This window comes from Petaurus breviceps, unplaced genomic scaffold (assembly GCF_028583685.1).
Source record: "Petaurus breviceps papuanus isolate PSGF00001 unplaced genomic scaffold, PetGlider_PUasm1.0 171, whole genome shotgun sequence".
NCBI lineage: Eukaryota > Metazoa > Chordata > Mammalia > Diprotodontia > Petauridae > Petaurus > Petaurus breviceps.
Window position 1 is genome coordinate 22,064,959 of NW_027185754.1, and position 19,916 is coordinate 22,084,874.

At 37.0% G+C, this 19,916-nt stretch overlaps 1 protein-coding gene across 3 annotated transcripts in view; it reads right to left on the bottom strand.

Annotated features, from left to right (window-relative positions):
• Positions 1-19,916, bottom strand: part of GARNL3 (GTPase activating Rap/RanGAP domain like 3) — a 214,321-nt gene that overhangs the window by 45,122 nt on the left and 149,283 nt on the right. For all 3 annotated transcript variants that reach the window (XM_069082702.1, XM_069082703.1, XM_069082701.1), the window contains one exon: positions 15,237-15,303. In XM_069082702.1, coding sequence (XP_068938803.1) covers positions 15,237-15,303 — 67 coding nt within the window. The remainder of the gene's footprint in view (positions 1-15,236; positions 15,304-19,916) is intronic.

Below are 19,916 nucleotides of genomic sequence, written 5' to 3' on the forward strand. Positions count from 1 at the left end.
ACTCCACCATTGGATACAAGCAGAATAGAGAGAATTCTTCTTATATGACTGACCTTCAAAGACTTTTCATGCCTCTGCTCACTCTCCCTCAAATTTTCCCTTCTCCCCAGGACAAACACTCCTAGTTTCTTCAACTGATTAACACATGACATGGTTTTAAAGTCACTTGTTCATGCTATTGCTCTTCTTTCACTAGCCCTCTTTAAAATGCTGTACCTTGGAAGGAAAACAATTTTCCATATGTGTACTGTCCAAGGCAGATTGCAGAGGAATGCTCAGCTTCCACTTTTAAACACAAAACTTTTATTCATAGATCCTAATATTAAATTTTTTTTTGCCTGCTATGTCACACTGCTGAATCATATAAAGATTATGGAGCACAATAACCTTCAAGCTTCTCTTTTTCCGCCCCTTTCACACATGCACAAATAAATAAATACACACACATATATTTACATACCTACCTACCTACACATATACATATGTATTTTACTGGGCCTGTGATTTCATTGATATAGGTAGGTCTTGGTGAGCAAATTCCCTTTACCATCACAGATTTCACCTCTTCTATAATTTACAACTATAGAGAGTTTCTTGGAAAAAGAAGTGGTTAAGTGACTTGTGCCCAGCTAGGGTCATGAAGCCAGTTTGTATCAGACATGTGACTTGAACTCAGGTGCTCCTGATTTTGAGGCCAGCTCTCTATCCCTATATCATCAGAGTCTCTCATCATATACTTATGCAGCTAATTTTTGGAACTTCAGTCTAACTATGTCTATTCCTATTAATTTTTATCTTATCCAATTAGCTAATTCTTTCAAACCATTGAGCTATTTTTGCACCTCTCTCTGTTTTGTTACCCAATACAGGATATCCCTATATAGGTCTTACTGCAGGTAAGGTGGTACAGTGGAGAGTACTCGGCCTGGAGTCAGGAAACCCTGAGTTCAAAGATGGTCTCAGATACTTACTAGCTGTGTGATCCTGGGCAAGTCACATAAACCTCTATTTGATTCAGTTTCCTCAATTGTAAAATAGTAGTACCTAGTGCACAGTTGTGAAGACCAAATGAGTTAATAGTTGTAAAGTATTTAACATAGTGCCTAACACATAAAGGAAGGTACAGAAATACTAGTTATTATTATTACTAATATTTTTTAGTGTACTAAGACTTTTGGGACACCCTCTCTATTGGCTATTTCTTCCAGCTTCCTGACATTCATAAATTTAATCAACATAATCTATATCTTTATCCAAGTCCCTGATAAAAATGTTGGAGAGAAAAAGGTCAATGAAAGAGCTTTGTAGCATTCTACTAGAGCCTTCTTTCTAAAAGGACATTAATCTGTTTAATTATACTTGTTCAAGAAGCTACCAACTCACTGAAATACATGATCATTCCCCTACATCCTTCAAATGGCTGGCTGAAATCCAGACACATTATATTTACACCATTTTTCTGCTCTATCAACCCAGTAATCCTGTCAAAATAAAAAATGAAATTATTTTTGCTTTCCTTCTTAATGAACCTATGTTGGCTCATGATGATTTCTCTGGCCCTAAGCAAAGTGCCTGCCACACAGCAGGTACTGAATAAATGCTTGTTAACTTGATTTCGAAGTTACAAACCATCCAAATTAATAATCCATTTTAGATGCTGGTCAGAAACAATGTCAAACTCATCATCCTGTAGTTTGTAGAAATCACATTATTAATCATCAAAATCATTTGAAAATAAGAACTGTTGGTCCTTAAGAAAACCAACATAGTGGCAGTTAGGTGGCACAGTGAATAGAACACCAGCCCTGGATTCAGGAGGAACTGAGTTCAAATCCGGCCTCAGACACTTAATACACACACAAAAAACTAGCTGTGTGACCTTGGGCAAGTCACTTAACCCCAATTGCCCTACCTTCCCCTCCAAAAGGCAAAAAACCAAAACAAAACCCCACCAACATAGCTGAGTTAAAAGGGTGGGAAGCAGCAAGGTATGGTCTTAAGGAAACTCTCTTGTAGCCAGTATATATGAGTATATTTATACAGCAAAACAATAGTCAATACTGATCTATGACACTAACCCTCTATAGTTCTGTGATACAGAATCACAAAAATCTAAGCGTTGGAAGGGGCCTCAGAAGTCATCTACTCCAGTTCATACCTGAACAAAAAGTTCTTCTCTAGCATCCTTAACAAGTAACCATCCAGGGATGGCTAGGTGATGCCGTGAATAGAGCATCAGCCCTAGAGTCAGGAGGACCTAGGTTCGAATCTGGCCTCAGACACTTAACACACACACACACACACACACACACACACACACAAACCTAGCCATGTGACCTTGGGCAAGTCACCTAATCCCAATTGCCCTCCAAAAAGCAAAAAAAAAAAAAATAAAAAAACCACAAGTAACCATCCAGCTTTTGTTTGAAGACTTCCAACAAGAGGGAATCTACTACTTCCCAAGGAAATTCATTCCCCTTTTCGATAGTTTTAATTATTCAAAATAATATTTCTTACTTGAAACCTAAATCTATCTTGCTGTAACTCTAAAGGTCTCTAGCCACATGTCAACCCTTCAAACATCTAAAGATAACTATCATGTCACGTGATCTTCTCTCCTCTAAGCTAAGCATTCCTAAGTTCTTCATTTGATTGTCATATAACATCTGATGCCAATATGGCATATGTTCTCTAGTGCTTTCACCATTCTAGTTGCCCTCTGCTGGATATATCCACCTTATCTATGTTTGTCTTAAAATGTGATATCCAGAATTGAATATGTCACTCCACACATGGTATTTCCTGGGGCAGATTATAGTGGAACGATTAGTTTCCTTGCTCTGGAAACTGTGCCTCTTTTAATACTGTGTGAGATATCAATAGCAATTTTAGCTGCCACTTAACAATGCTGACCTTATATTGAGATTATAATCAACTGATATCACTAGATCTTTTTTTGCAGGAATTCTTGCCTGAAGAGGTTGTAGCTTTCCCCTCTTTGGAAGATGGATGATCATTTGTCAGGTATGTTCTGGCTGTTGAGTGGAGATTTCTTTCTTTCATGTGGTAGGCCAGATTGGCCACTGAGATACTTTTCAAGTCTCACATTCTGTGATATGTCTTGCCATACATCTTCCATCCTGTATGCATGAAGTTGATTTTCTCAACTCAAGTATAGTACTCTACATTTATTCCTATCAAATTTCATTATTCTATTAAGTTCATATTTCTAGACTGTTCTAGCAGGTCCCACCATATCCCTTTCCTTTCCCAATAAACTCCAGTTTCCCATTACCTCCAGGACAAAAATAACAAAATAATATAACTAAATCCTCTATTTGGATTCAAAGCCCTTTATAACCTAATCTCCCCTCTCACCTTTTTGGTTTTCTTACACTTTACTCTCCACCATGTATTCTTTAATACGCTGGCCTCCTCACTGTTCAATAAATAAGGCACTCCATCTCCCAGTTCCAGGCATTTTCTCTGTACTTCCTCCATGACTTCAGAGCTCTTCTTCCTCACCTAAACCTACTGACTTCCTTTAAGTCCCAACTAAAATCCCATCTTCTCAAGGATGTCAGTTCTCTAACACCTCTTTATTCTAGTGACATCTCTTTTTAATTATTTTTTAATTATCTTGCAAATAGCTTGTTTGTACATATTTGTTTGCTTGTCTCTCTCATTAGATTGTGAACTCGAGGACAGCAATTGTTTGTGTTTTGTCTTTTTTTTTTTGCATCCTGAGTGCTTAACACAGAGTCTGGCACATAGTAGGTACTCCATAAATGCTTTTGGACTGTTTGAATCTACACTTCATCACCTGAAAAGTTAGCTATCCTCCTAAGCTTTACGTCATCTGCAAATTTCACAAGGCTATTTATGTCCTTTATCCACACAGCCAAGCAGAGATTGTAACATGTTGTTCAGTAGAGATCTTTCTCAAATTGACATCATCATATTAATGATTAATCCTTGAAATACAATATTTTTAGTTAGTTCTAAGTATACCTAACTTTATTAACATCTAGACATGAGCAAAGCATGGCAGACCCAAATGCTCTGCCACAATCTAAAGTATTCCTATAATCTACCAGTATTTTTTTTTTTTAGTCTTGACCTGTGATTTTGGTGAGGAGATTCTTGCTACCAAGGCAGATGAGCAATTGTTCTGTAACTTAGAATCTTAGAGAATTTGGGGAACACTGAAAGGTTAACTGACTTACCCAGTGTCCAGGTTAAGTAGAATTTAAAGCTCAAGACCTTCTGACCCCAAGGCTGGATCTCTATCTACTGCATCAAGCTTCCTCTCCAGTTTAATAATAAAAATAGTAATAATGATGATGATGATAGTTAACATTTATATAGTACCTACTATGTGCCTGACATGGTGCTAAGTGCTTAGCAAATATTATCTTACTTTATCCTGGTTACCCTGCCAAAAAAGAAACTAGGTTAGTCTGGCATGACTTGGTCTTACTGAAGCCAGGTTGGCTTTTAGAGGCAGTGAGGTGGTGCAGTGTATAGAGTGCTGGACCTAGAGTCAGGAAATCCAGCCTCATACACTTACTAGCTTTATGAAGTTAGGCAAATCATGTAACCTCTCTCAGTCTGTTTCCTCATCTATAAAAGAATAGAACCTACCTCTCAAATATTTTTTTTTTGAAGGGGGGGGAGGTAGGGCAATTGGGGTTAAGTGACTTGCCCAAGGTCACATGGCTAGTTTTTGTGTTGTGTCTGAGGCCACATTTAAACTCAGGTCCTCCTGACTCCAGGGCTAGTGCTCTATTCACTGTGCCACTTAGCCACCCCTCTCAAATTTTTTTGTAAGAAAACAGGTTTTTAAATGAGACAGGTTTTAAAAGTGCTTTGCAAAACTTAAAGCAGTATGTCAACGCTATCACCATCATCATTATGATTATATTTTAGTGACTACTGCTTCCCTTTCTAGGTGCTCACAAATTATCTCCTTAATGATATGTTCTTGAACTTTGCCTTTTTCAAGTCCTATGATATCTCTCCCATTTTCCAAGATATTTCTGAAATCACACCTGCCAATTCCAAGGACTATTGACTTTCCTCTCTTTTATCATAAACTCTTAGAAGTGGTCACTTCTCCACAAAGTTCTTGTTTTCCTCCCCCCTCCCCTAATACTTTCTGTTGGTGAGATTTGGATCCAGAATACTAATTTCCCTCATTAGTTCCTTTACCTTTTGATGGATGAAATTATTGTTAAGCTAAGTCCAATATCCTTTGGACAGAGGCTGAGCTCTAGCAAATTGTCTCGATGACTGAAATCCTCATTACTACTCCAATATGACTATGTCAAATTTGTGATGTTCTCCAGTCTCCTCTTCCACACACAGTACTCTTCTCAGTTAGCACTTTTTATCTTGTTACAATCTTCCTTTCCCTTGTCTTTAATAACTTCCTTGAGCTCTTCCTCCAGCTCAAGTATCTCTGCTGCTCCTTCTCTTTCAATTTTTCTCCTTCTGCCTCAGTCCTTCTCCACCTTTTTGGATTCCTGGTCTGGACAGTTTTTGCCCATGTTTTCCCAAAACTCTCCATAGAGGAACTACCAAATATGCTGGCTGCTTTCTTCTTTGATAATAACAGCACCTAACATTTACATAGTGTTTTAAGTTTTGGAGAGCACTTTACACATATTATCTTATTTAATCCTCACAAAAACTCTGTGAGGCAGAATTTTTCATTTTACAGATGAAGAAACTGAGGCTAAAAGAAGCTAATGGTCTTCTCCTGGATCACACAGCTAGGATGTATTTGAGGGAGGATTCAAACTCAGGACTTCATGATTTCCACTCAGAAGCTCTACATGCAATGTCATCCAGCCGCCTTTTAATTATTTCATAGGTACTGATGTACCATTTGTGGCATTCATCCTTTGTCTTTATTCTCTTTATGTGATAGGCTAACCTTTCTAGACATATGAATCCTACATGATGTTTACAGTGCTATTTCAGAAGCTGTTTTTTGAAACATGTTATATCCTAACACTCACCATCGAGTCTTTCCATTGCTTTTGGGTTATGTCTAGTTTTGGTTCTTACAGATCATGCTACTTCATTATTTACAGACGACAGCATCATTAGAATACTAACATTAATGATCAGAGCAATAAATAGTTTAGCATAATTAAAGAAGTGATCCAAACTGGTCACCACATTTTGCTCAACTCTGGGCCCAGTTCATTATTCATTTTAATTGTCTGCATAAGATAAATATATCAATATTCTAATCTGATGCATGGCACACCAAACTATAAGTTATAGTCTGGTAATATTTGTTTCTCATCCACCTTATTTTTCCAGCATAGATAGTATGAGAGAGCTCTTTTGAATTATGGATTGCATTGGGGAGGTTTTTTTTTAGCATTTTTGAATTTGATGTAATTATTATAATGTTATCTATAAATAGGAAATGTGGAAACCACTGCTATCAATATGAAATTATTGCTTTATTTGGATGTTATGAAGAATTTTTCATGACACTGGTAAAAAAAAGACTTTGGTGAATATACATATTTCCTTTGAACATCATGCTTAATGTTAATATTTAACAGAGTGATGAAAAAAGATCTGTCTAGTAGCACTTGTCTTAGATTCTTGCATAATTCTGAGAGACATACTGTCTGGGTAGACTTCATGGCTGCTCATGCAAGTCAAACGCTTAAAAAAAATCAATGGAGAGTGTGCAAAGGTCATGGTCAACATAACCACTCATTCCACTATGTTGGCAATGCTATGGGCCAAAACATCATTCTTCCCTGAAAAGTTTATTAATTGCATTAATTTGAACTAATCATTTCTCTCCGGGTATCCATTTCCTCATAAAAAGAGAGAACTGAACTAATCTTACTTGAAATTCTAAATCCTATGATCCTATTAATGCCTTTTGGGACCAAAGGTTGTAGACTGGGTGGGGTAGGAGGAAATGCATGTTTTATGTTCTCCTGCTTTTTTTTTTTTTCTGGGCTCCTAACTTTACCCGTCTACTAGGTACTGGTTATGGGCCACATTGACTGTGTCAGTCTAGGATCTTCTGAACTATTTACTTCCCTTTTCTGTCCACAATTGCTGAGAGTAGAGAAAGTTACCAGATATAGTTTGGGGCTAAAGTAAACCTGTCACGATAAAGACCAATGGAACAGAATGGATATGTAATGAGAATAATTCGAGGTGGCAGGGGTTTACCACCTAAGTGGTAGAGAAGGAACCTATCATCCTTCCCATCAGTTTCTAAGAAGTGTTAAGGTCCTTTGGTAATTAAGGTCCAGAAGGATAGCCAGACTTGATCCTTTATGCTTAAAGGCTTTCTAGACATAGTGTCCCATTGGTCTGTTTTGGTTGCTTCTACAGTAGACTGCAAGTTGGTCAGAGCTGCCACTAACTCACTCAGCTAGACGCTGGCTGTGTGGACTATGGAACAAAGGTTTCAAACTGGTGGCCTACAACACTCCTGACTGTAACAGGGAATCAAATTAAAATACAATAGGGAAATATTTAACAAAATAAATAAAAATACAACAGAACACAGGGAATGTTAATACATGGATTTATAAGGCAATATGGGGCCTTCAGGAATTCTTATGTACAGTTTAGTGGTCCACATTTTTATTTGAATTTGACCCCATTGGAGTAGAGTATGCAGAATAAGTGCATATAAGAAAGGGATGGATGGCATAATCACATAAAATGACATGATTTGAATGGATGAATGAAGCCTGTTGTTTTAATAAAATTCAACAGTGAGCAGTTAAGATGACCAATCATCTTGATGAGAGAAAGTATTGTTATCTTAGACATAACTCAAGGATGTAATTCATGTACTTTGTATGCCTACTGAAATGAGGGTAATATACTATGGAAATGTATATTTTCACTTGTAGGTTTATGAATAGTGCAGTCCAGAAATGAGAGAGAAACCCCAGTTGGAGAAGATGTGGAAGAGGTGACTACAGTCAAAAAATTTAAGATACAGGCAGGAGGCCTCATTTACAGGAAGGTCCAACATAGAGGAGAAGGGAGCAATTCGTCTTGGATAGGTTGTCTATCACTACCAGAAAGTCATCGTATTCCCCAGATGGAGGCAGATCCTTGACAAAATTCAGCATTATTGCTACTTTGGGGAGTTGGCATGGATTACAAGAAGCCTGTTGGCTTCCCATCAGAGTCCTTGGCCAGGTCCAGCACAACTTGTTTTAAACAGACGTACTGCATTTGTAGCTACCCAGAATCATGATGTTCTTAAACAGATTCATGTGGCCTGCGAGGGGGTTTTCATGGCAGAAATAAAATACTGCACGCCAAACCTCACTGGGATGAATATTTAGGATAAAGAAGAGATTTAAAGCTGCAAAGAAGCAGAACGTCCATCATACTTGCCACTAGTGGAATGAAGTAAGTAGCTCTAGTCAAGTTTCAGTGGCTTCAAGGTTTATGACCTAAAGAAGAGCCTGCTGGAACAGCCTAATATTCTGGCTGTCCAGACTTGTTTTTGACACAGCCCATCTGCCAGTGGACTGTAACGTAGTGGAATTTATGTAATAGTAGGATGAATGTCTTAAAAAGTAAATCCAGTAAATGTGGCATTGGCGGAGCTGCCAGGCAGTTTAAAGATGCTCTAGGTTCTTAAGACAGATGTAGACAGGAATGCATTGTCACCTGTGATGCCTGAGTACCTCAAATGTAGCTTTGACAAGATGTACCTTCTCCCATGTCATATAGTTTTTGGTGGCCTCTTACTTTGTCAATTAACTAAAATTGCTCTCTTCATAGTTATCAGTGATTTCTCAACCACTGTCCTTCCAGTCTCCCAGCTTTGCAACTCTGGAGTCATCTCCAACTTCTCTCTTTCTCACTGCATATATAGCCAATCAGTTTTCCAATCAGTGTTCTGGTCTTTTTGAGCCAATCTCTCTTGAATCCATTGCCTCCTCTACTTACATGGTCACTACCCTTCAGGCCTTCATAAACTCTCACTCAGACTATGACAATAACCTCCTAATTGGTCTATGTGCCTCAAAAGACTGATAGACATCATACTCTCTTCAATCCTCTTCCCTTCATCTTTTCTCTCCAATCTATCCTCTGCATAGCCACCTGAGTGAATTTCCTAAAGCACAGGCTTGACTATGCTACTCTCTTACACAATAAACTCCAGTGGCATAACTGTCTTCTTTTTTAATTCAAATCTTATTTTATTTTTAGATTTGTTTTCTTTCCCTACTACCTCCTCTCCCCAATACCGATTGAGAAAGCAAGAAAAATAAAGCCTATTAATAAACATGTAGTCAAGAAAAACAAATTTTTCTACTTTCAAAAATATTCCTTAATTTGCACTTTGAGTCTATCATGTAGTATGTTTCATCATGAGTATTCTGGAATTGTTGTTGGTCACTATGTTACTCAGAATTCCTATATTTTTTTGAAGTTTTTTGTCTTTATAACCTTATTGTTATTGTATAAATTGTCCTGGTTCTGCTCACTTCACTGCATCATACAAGTCTTCCCAAGTTTCTCTGAAACTGTTCCCTTCATCATTTCTTAAAGCACAAGAGAATTCAATTACATTCATGTAACATAACTTGTTTGGTCATTTCCCAATTGATGGGTACCCCTCCTAATTTCCAATTCTTTGCCACAAACAAAAGAGAAGCTATAAATATTTTGTATATATGGGTCCTTTTCCTCTTTCTTTGATGTCTTTAGGATATAGATCTAGTAGCATTATCACTAAGTCAAAGACTTATCTAAAGTCAAAACCACTATGTCAAAGTCAAAGTCACTAATAGCTTTTGGGGCATAGTTCCAACTTTCTAGAATGGCTAGACTAGTTTACAGGTCCACCAACAAACAGCACATTAAAATACCTATTTTCCCATAGCCCCTATACAAGTCCATTTTCCATTTTTCTCAACTTTGCCAGTCTGCTGGGTGTGAGGTAGTACCTCAAATTATTTCCCTAGTTATTAGTGTTTTAGAACATTTTTTATAAGGCTATTGATAGTTTGGATTTCATCCTCAGAAAACTGCCTGTTCATATCCTTTCATATTTATTTATCAATTGGTGAATGGTTTTATTTTTATAAATTTGAACTAGTTCCCTATATATCTCAGAAACGACACTTCTACCAGAGAAATTTGCTGCAAAGATCCTTTCCCCACCCCATTTTCTTCTTTTCTTCTAATTTCGCTGAAATGATTTTGTTTTTGGACAAACTGTTTAATTTTATGTAATCAAAATTGTCCATTTCACCTCCTGTGAACCTCTCTATCTCTTGTTTGGTTATGAACTCTTCTCCTATCCATAGATCTGGTCATTTCTTCCATGCTCCTTTGTTTAGCTCACTGTCTACATCACATATCTAGTTGGACCTTGTCTTGGCATATGGTGTGAGATATTCTATATCTAGTCTGCCAGACTACTTCCCAATTTTCTCAACAATTTTTGTCAAATAATGAGTCTTGTCCCCATAACTGGGACTCTCTCCTTCTCTTCTTAACAAATAGTACTGAAGCTTCAATGGATAAAGAGGTGAGTTGATGCTCTTTTTTTTTTACAAAAACTCCTATGTAATTGTTGCCTCTAGGATTGGTTGCCTGGTATTGGCCTAGGAGTAAATGAATTGCCCAATCAAACAACATTTTCCTGCCTCAGTCATTCTAAAAATATCCTTATAGATCTGGGTGGAAAATCATTTGTCCGGTACAATATAAGGAAAATTCCTTTTGGATATGGATTGAACTAGATGGTTGCTAAGGTTCTTTGAACAAATTCTATGTTTCTGATAGTGGAATGTGAATTCTTGAAGGAGATCATGGCTGGGAAGCAACATGCATTTGTTTCATGCAATAACATCCAGTTATCCTGGGAACAAGTGGTGATCTTCCCTGGGTACTAAGCAATGGATGGATCATACAGCATCAGCCAATAGATCTCCAGAATGCCTAAAATTCACAGTCCTACCAAAATCCAAAGCCCACCATTAAATGGCCAATCTGATAGAATCAACAGGACATTAGAGTAGCACTTCTACTGTTGCACTTCCTACCACCAGGATAATTGGTTGCACTCTCGACCACTACAGAATGATGCTACAAAAACATGGTCATTTCCTTGACATTGAGCCATGACACCAAAACTGTAATTTTCATCGTTTCAATGCTTACTCCTTACATCAAGGTTCCAGTTCCTGAGGGAGTTGGAGGTAGGAGAGACTTATTTTTAAGACAGGCTGAGTGAAGGCAAGGAGGACTACATGGAGAGAGAAAATACCAATGGAACCTGAGGAGCATTTTGAAATTGGATACCATGTTTGGCAGAGAAACTATGTGTTAACGGATCAGCAAAGAACCTAATGAATGGAGTTGATAGGGCTCTTTTTCCACTGTCCAAGAAGCCCAATGGCTTACCCATGATAGGTAGCTCCTTTCATTCATGTGTGTCTCTACTCTAGTGGGAAAAGGACCTGTACCCTCCCAACTCACTCCCAACTCCGGTACTAATGGGTGTGCAGGAAGAATTACTGGTAAATGAAATCCTTGACTCCCATAGATATAATCAAGTTAACCAACAAACATTTATAATGTGCCTACTATATGCCAGGAAACACAAATACAGGTAACTCTAAGACAAAAGGGTTCAGATAAGGAGAGAATCTAGAAGCCATCTCACCAATTAAACCAGTCATTCTCCCAAGGACATGAAGGCCTTCTAAAAGTGGCATCCCACCCCACTATCAGAAATGAGGGAGGTTCTCTGTGAGGAGGATACTATATATATGGCTCCACTCCATAAATCCCACGGAGGTTAATGAAGATAAGAGTAACAAGTGCTACAGTTGACAGGAACATTCACAAGGACAAAGTTGGCAGTGATGGCAAAAGCAACTTTTCAGATGACAAGGGATTTGAACAAATCAGACGAACAGAGCTGGCCAAGACCTAGACAAGCTTAAAGCGCATGTGTGTGTGTGTGTGTGTGTGTGTGTGTGTGTGTGTGTGTGTGTGTGAGACAGAGACAGACACAGAGAGATTCACACCATCTTCCTTATCTATCCTCTTCTGGCATCTGGCATCTGATTCTTGCAGCTTCCAATGCTGACCCTCCAGATATTGTTATGAATCTCTGGTTTTGCGTCTTCTTCTGTCTTTGGCAGCACCTTCTTCTTCTTGCTCTTTCCAGATAACTGATATGTTTACCTGGCTTATACCATTCTAAGATTAATGGGTATGCCCAAGTTTCATTTGCACTGGAATTTCTCTGTTGACCCTTTTCTCCCCACTTCTCCAAAGAGGAAAGGGTTCTACCCAGACCATGGGCACTGTGGCCTATGGCATGAACCCCACCCAAAGACTGGATGCACAGGACACAGAATTCTCACCATTACTTTCTGTTTTTAAAATCTATTCCTCCTTATTTTGACTTCTACTGTATACATCATCTTAATACTAGCAGTTACTAGAAACCTCCCGGTAAATGAGGTGTTACTGTACTATACTTTTAAGGACATAGGGATAATTTAAAAGATTCAGTAGCACCTATAAAGAAGGTAAATAAATAAAGTTTAAAAAATTACCAAAGTTAACTGAAGCAAATGTTTATGGAATGGAAAGAACAAGGGATTTGTGGCCAGAGCACTTGAATTTAACTTTTGGTTCTGCTTCTTACTAATTGAATGACCTTAGGTAAGTCATTTAACCTTTCTGGGTCTCAGTTTCTGCATCTATAAAATGAAGGAGCTGGACTCAATGACCTCTAAGGTCTATTCCAGATCTGTGTCTATGAGGCATGAATTTTTTTTTTCTTTTTGGAGGGGGGAAGGCAGGGCAATTATGGTTAAGTGACTTACCCAAGGTCACATGGCTAGTAACTGTTAAGTGTCTGAGGTCAGATTTGAATTCAGGTCCTCCTGACTCCAGAGCCAGTGCTCTATTCACTGCCCCACCTGGCTATCCCATGAGGTATGAAGTTTTTAGGATGCAAATTATTATTTGTTGTATTTAGGAATATTCGGGGGTAGTATATCTCACCTACAATTAGGAAATCAATAAAAATATTTAAGTTGTCTTTACTAAAACTTATGTATGCTACATATTTGACTTCACCAAAACCATATAGTTATTTTTAACAAAAAAGAATATATTTTAAATTTTGAACTGTAATAATTGTATTGTTTTACTTTAAAATTTAAGATGCACTTTAAAAATAAAATAGAACAGCTTCCCCACCTGAATCTCCAAAAATATTTCAGCAAAGTTAACATGAAATACTTAGAATAACTTTTTTTTTGGCATGTGTGTACAGTTCAGTCTTCACCACCTTTTTCCTATATATTTGAAACCTGGAACAGAAGGATAAATTTTTCTACCTTTTTCAGTTTTTAGACAGTCTATCCTTTTAACTGATGACACAAAAGATTCTGTCTTTAGCTAAGGAAGAATTTACTGTGGTTAAATAGACTAGCATTTCAGAAATTTCTGATGAATCTAGGTGCTTAAGTCTTTCATCAACTCACTGGTATAAATGTAAATAAAATTTTGCCAGCAATTATATTTCATTCTTGACCCTGAAATTAATTCTAGCTTAATTCTTAATCAGTAACTACAGGATCCCCATGTCATAGTCAGCTTTCAACAGTTACAGATTGACCTTCATTATGAATATTAAGAATATTTATAAGAAAAAGAGAAAAGTTGGATCAGGAATTCAAGTTGGAAGGGATTTTACAGGTAATCTAATCTTCTCACTTTACACATGAGGAAACTGAGGCCAGAGAGTTTATATAACTTACCCAAGATCATGTAGGTATAAACAGTAATATTGGATTTAGTAAGCCAGATCTTTTGATTCCAAATCTAGCACTGTTTCCACTATATCATATAGCCTCATTTATACCAATGCACTATTTAGAAAAAATTTCTAAAATTCTTGGTTACTATTGTTCCAAAATACTATAAAAAGTTATAACAACTATTCCAAAATAATATTTTCATCTTTAACATAGCTGACATGAACTCTACTGGTATGTATTTTTTAATATTTACAAAAACATTTTAAATAAAATAATCTGACTTAAATGAATAACATCTGATTTTATTTCAGGGAAAAGTTCCTTTTTATTTATCCTGACCCGCCCTAACTTTCTATTTTTCATTGTTTTTCCTTTCCCAATTCTTCCCTCCCTCCTCTCCAGGTACCTAAAAGAAAAAAAAATCAAAATCAGTTTACCAAAGGAAGTACTCTGATAATTATTTTCCTGGTGACTTCACAATAAAGACAAAATACCAAAGTCCAAATAATAAATTTTATTAAAAAGTTTAAAAATCTTACAAGAAATAATAAAAAGAAATCAAACAACTATCCCATAACATTGTAAAAGCAATGACTGAGAAACAGGAGGAACCAGTTTACATTTGGGGAAATCTCTGCTCCCTTTTTGTAAACAGGTATTTCCAGTGGGAAGGCGTTTTATGAGAGGCAACACGGTGCGATGGAAGACAGCATTGGACCTGGGAGTCACATGACCTAATTCCAAATTTAAACTCCAATATCTTCTAGTTATGAGACTGTGGGCAAGTTCTTTCATTTTTCTGAGCCTCAATTTCCTTATCTTTAAAATGGGAAGAACAATCCTTCTATTTTTTGCCTTATAGAGTGTTGTGAGGAAAGTACTTTGTAAATCTTAAAGTACTATACAAGTGTGTGATATTATATAATAGCAACTCAGGCAGGACTCTTCTGCTTTTGGCAAATGAATAGTTTGTATTTTTTTCCCTTCCAAATGGTCCATCACACACACACACACACACACACACACACACACACACACACACACACCCCATACCACACCCACAATTTATTTCAAGAAAGGTTTTAGATAAATTCATGGCACAGGTTACTAATGAGAAACAGGAGATGCTTGGCATACATCCTTATTTTTTGAAGATAATGCCATGGAGGGCAATACAACAATAGCTCCCAGAACATTCTTTGATACCACTATCAGAGAAAGAAAAAGTCTTGCGCAGACTGACCCAGCTGGGCAATTATTATACTGTAGTCATACCTGGGTAAGAAATTTGAGGTATGATACATGTAAATGGAAATGGAAATTAGTTAAGTACTATGGCTAACTCCTTTAAGCCTTTATAAGGCTTAAAAAGAACAAGTCTAACACATTTAAATATTTTAGAAATGAAACAACACTTACAGTTGTAACACAGCAGCAGGCCAGCTTCCCCATCTTCATACACATCAATAGCTGCAACAAAATTAACCTGTAATGATAATGGGCAAGGGTAGTGGGCAGACTGAATACTGACACTACTGAAAAGATTTTTTGAATCAGTGAGATGCTTAGTGTGGCCATCAATACCTGCAGTTGGCCGTCTGCATTATAGAAACTCACGGAGGAATAAATTTACTACTATCAGAAAACATCTATGGAATCCATGTTGAGTGGGTAGTGATTATAGAAAACACTGAGAGAAAAAAAACTAGCTGTGTAACCTTGGGCAAGTTACTTAACCCCAATTGCCCTCCAAAAGGCAAAAAACCAAAACAAAACAAAAATAATAATAATAAAAAAAAGAAAACACTGAGAGGAAAAAGCCTGAAGTAAGATTAGTCTTCACTTCAATAGAACAGTCTTTATATTGATTTCTTCTTCCTTCCTTCCCAACTGGTTCAGAAGTGTTTTTCTGTCTTTCCTCCCCCTGGGTTTTCAATGCCATCCCTTCCAGATTTTCAAGGGGCCTTGCTCCTGCCACTTGCTTATCTTTTCCACTGGTTCCACCTTGTTGTCCTGAACTCTCTTGCCCTTTATGGCTTTTATCCTATTACACTCTCCTTTTCATGAAACTTGAATGTAGGCTGGGCTCCTCTGCTCCCTCCCCTCCCCCCAGCAATGAACAGTTTGCCTTAGTTAGTTAAAACTGCTATCTCCTTTTCCTAACTACTTGTTGCCTCCTAACTCCCCATAATCTGATTTCCATTATTATTACTCTAGTATATTGCCTCTATGACCACCAATAACCTCCTTTTTAGGCAAAGACTGATCTTCCTTCACCACTCAATAGCACCTGAGTCTTTTGATCATTCTCTTCTTCAAACTCTCCTCTCATGTCTCTGACCACTCTTTCGTCTCCTTCAAGTGACTTTTTTCTTTCATATTTATTTGTGTCTTTCAAGGACTAATCCTAAAACCTCTACTCTTTCTTTTTTCTATTTCCTCAAAGTTTTTTTGGGTTTCAGATTTAGTATGTGTTAGAGGCAGGTCTTAAGACAAGGTCTTCCCCACTTTAAGTCTGGCCCTGTAGCTGCTATGTCATACTGATTCTTCTTACATATGGAAACATATGGTTAATAGAACATATACACACATATGAACACACCTACACCTATAATAAAGGTCTTAATAGTAATATAGACAAATAACTAGAACCTAAAGCAGAATGAGACAATTGCATAAGAGACAAAGAGCTATGGGAATTTGGATTGAAGAAGAAATCACTAAAATTTGGAAAATTCACTCATTCAATAACCCTTTATTAATTGTTGAATAACTGAATGCTAGATACTGATATATAGTTTAGACATGGTCCTTGTTCTCAGGGAGCTTACAAGATTTCATTAGTAGAGGTGACATTTATGATAATCATAATATAAGAATAATAATGATAACTGGCATTTACATAGCACTGCACAATTTTGCAAAGGGCTTTCCATGAATTTTTTTCACTTTTTCCTCATTTTATTGTCACAATGATGTGATAATCAGTGATGGATACAGTACAGACATTATTATCTTCATCTTATAGGAAATCAATAAAAGTGGAAAGCTTTGGAAAGTTAAGTGTCTTACCCAAGGTCACAAAGAAAATGGTAGAACTGAGATTTGAGCCCTGAGTGCTCTTTCCAATGTACCACCACTATCTTTATGGGAACTTGAAGGATTTCACTAGGGAGAGTTTGGGAAAGGGTATATCAGAGTGAGGGAACAGCAAAGCAGAAGTGAGGTTGGAAAGTATCCATTACCCCTCCTTCTAAGTTCACGTCCTCTACAAAGGTTTCCTTGACATCATCAGCCCATATTAAATTCTTTATTCTTTAATTCCTTTGGCAGTCACTGCCTGGGCCATCCATATAAGCAGTAACCTATATGTTCTGTCATATTTTCCAATTTCTGATTTATGAGTTAGTATTACCAAAGCCTAAGGGAGACCAAGGTCAGACTAACTGGTAATTAATTACAGTTAACGATTTTGACAGAAAGGTATCTAGATGTTTGCATTTAAAAAATTTTCTAATACTGTACAGTTTTACATTTGGCAATATGCCATACTGTTAACTACTGTTTTATGTGAGTGTACATCTCCCCAACTTAACTTTAACCTCCTTATGGGTTTGGAGCATGTCCTATACTTCTCTCGTGCTCCCAACACCCAACTCAGTAAAAGGCACACAGTACTGCTCAATAGTAATCATCAGCTGGTTGAAATGGATATTAAAGCTTCTGATTTTTCTTTCTAGTTCAGGGGAGATCCATTATAAAACCTATGGAAATGCCTTCATGACACAATTTTTTTTTTCATTCAGTGGCACCACCATTCTTTAAGTGTTGCATTTTATAAATCTTGGGAGTTATTTTTGATTCTTTTCTCAACTAGGTCTCATCTAGTCAAGTCCTGTCAATCCTATGTCTACAATGTCTCTTACATTTATCTTCTCTTCTATTCCGCTGCCACCCTTCATCTGGATTACCACAAGGGCTCCTACCAGTCTTTCCACCTCCATTCTTTCCTGTTCCAAACTTTCACATTACTGCCAGTATAATATTACTCATACATAGATCTGGTAGTCATCTTTCAGATCAAAAATCTTCATTGGTTTCCTATGACCTCCTGTGTCAAATCCAGATTCTTTTGCCTGACATTCAACTCTAGTTCAGACTCCATAATTTGGTGTCACTCTACTTTTCCAGATTTATCTATTTTTATTCCTCTCCATCAAATTGAACTCCCTCCCAAATGTGCTTTCCCACATCTGTGCTCTCCATGCCTTCAATGTCCTTCCTCAATCCTTTTCACCTGTTAAATTTTACCCAATCTGTAAAACTCAATTAAAATGCCACCTCCTTAGAAGCTTTCCTTCCCCTTTTTTCCTATAATAAAAGATCAGTAAAAATTAATTTAATAAACAATTAAATAAAAATAAATTCACAAAAGATTCCCCTTGGCTCTCATGGAGGAATTTCTTTGTACTTCTCTAATGCTTATCACTTACACGTTACTGTGTGTTTTGTGTTTGTGTCTTATTTCCCCACCCCCATTAGAATATAAGTTCTTTTTTTTTTTTAGAATATAAGTTCTAAAGACAGGAACTGTACCTGACCTAAACTTTTTTTAATCTCCCCTAATGTTGAGTACAGTGCTTTAATGCCCATAAGCACTTAATAAATATGTGATGACTTTTAAAATCTGTATCTTTCTCTTGTGGAGAAATCACTTCATTATCTTTCTTTACAAGTTTTATATTTTGTATGAATATATTTAAAAACGTGTTCTGGGGAAATGAGTACCAAGGAAAGCCGAGTTAGGCAATCTTGTATGGGGGCTGAGGCAACTAGTCACATGTCGCTAAACATTTTGCTGATCAGAAAGGAACTGGGAGAAGCTGAAGGACTTCTCAGGCAGAAAAGGCAGGTTATTGCTGAGAAGCTTGTTGGGAAATTAAAAAAAGATCATGATGTGTTTCTTTTTAATGCAGGCCATTGATTTCATGTTGTCATGTGACTCTTCAATTTATGCTGAGCCACAAAGCAGAGAGACAGGAGGGCACATGAAAGGCAGACTGAGACTATTCTTTAATTTTATGAACAAGAGAATAAAGTTCTTTTCAGTGAGAATGAACAAGAGCTGGATGGAAGCTGCCTGCAAGGGACCCAAAGCTCCCTTGAGGCAGTGAAACAACCTATTGGATGTTCTACTTCTAAGAGAAGAGATTCAGAACAAGTTAGCTCTATTGAGGGTCACAGTTGTATCAGAGTTAGCCTAAAGAGCAAATGATCATAATCAAAGTTTAGAGAGAAAGGTACCTAAATGTACCTAAGTTTTTGGATTAAAAAAAATCTTGCTTTAAGTATTGTTATCTACCAAAATATAACAGTTTTCTATTTATTACTATTTTGTACATTATTATATATTACTATTTATTATAATGAGTAATTCTAGTAAATATGATGCTTAGACCTTTTATAGAAAAAAAGATAATTAAAGAAAATTTTGCTAAAGTTGCTGATTTAATTAACCAAGCATATAGGAAGCCTCATATTTTCATATCATAAGGCCAAACCATGGCTACCACTGCCTGCCTGGTGGTAGTTTATCCGAAAGGTAGATACAGGTCTACTGTCCACTGACAAATGTCAGCTTTTTACCCTCCTTCACAGAGATGAAATGGTATTCTCAGATGAAAGAACCCAAGTACTGGGAGATACCATAAGTTTCTAAAGTCAGAGCTAAAAAATATCCAATTTGAGGTCATCACCTATGACTTAACTATTATAATTCACCAAACAATGGTACACACCTTAAGTACTCTACATTAATTACATTTGAACCTACTATAATCCCCCTGCCTCCTCTTCAACTATAGCACCCAAGGACAGATTAGCAGTTCTCAAACTTTTTGGTCTCAGCACCCTTTTCTACTTTAACAGTGACTGAGGGCCTGCCAAAGAGCTTTTGTTTATGTGGGTTATATCTATTGATATCACATTAGAAAAGAAAATATCCTAGTATTATTATTATGAAAATAGTTTTGACCCCCAGAGCCCTTAAAAGGGTTTCAGGGGACCCTAAGTGGTCCATGGATCATACTTTGAGATGGT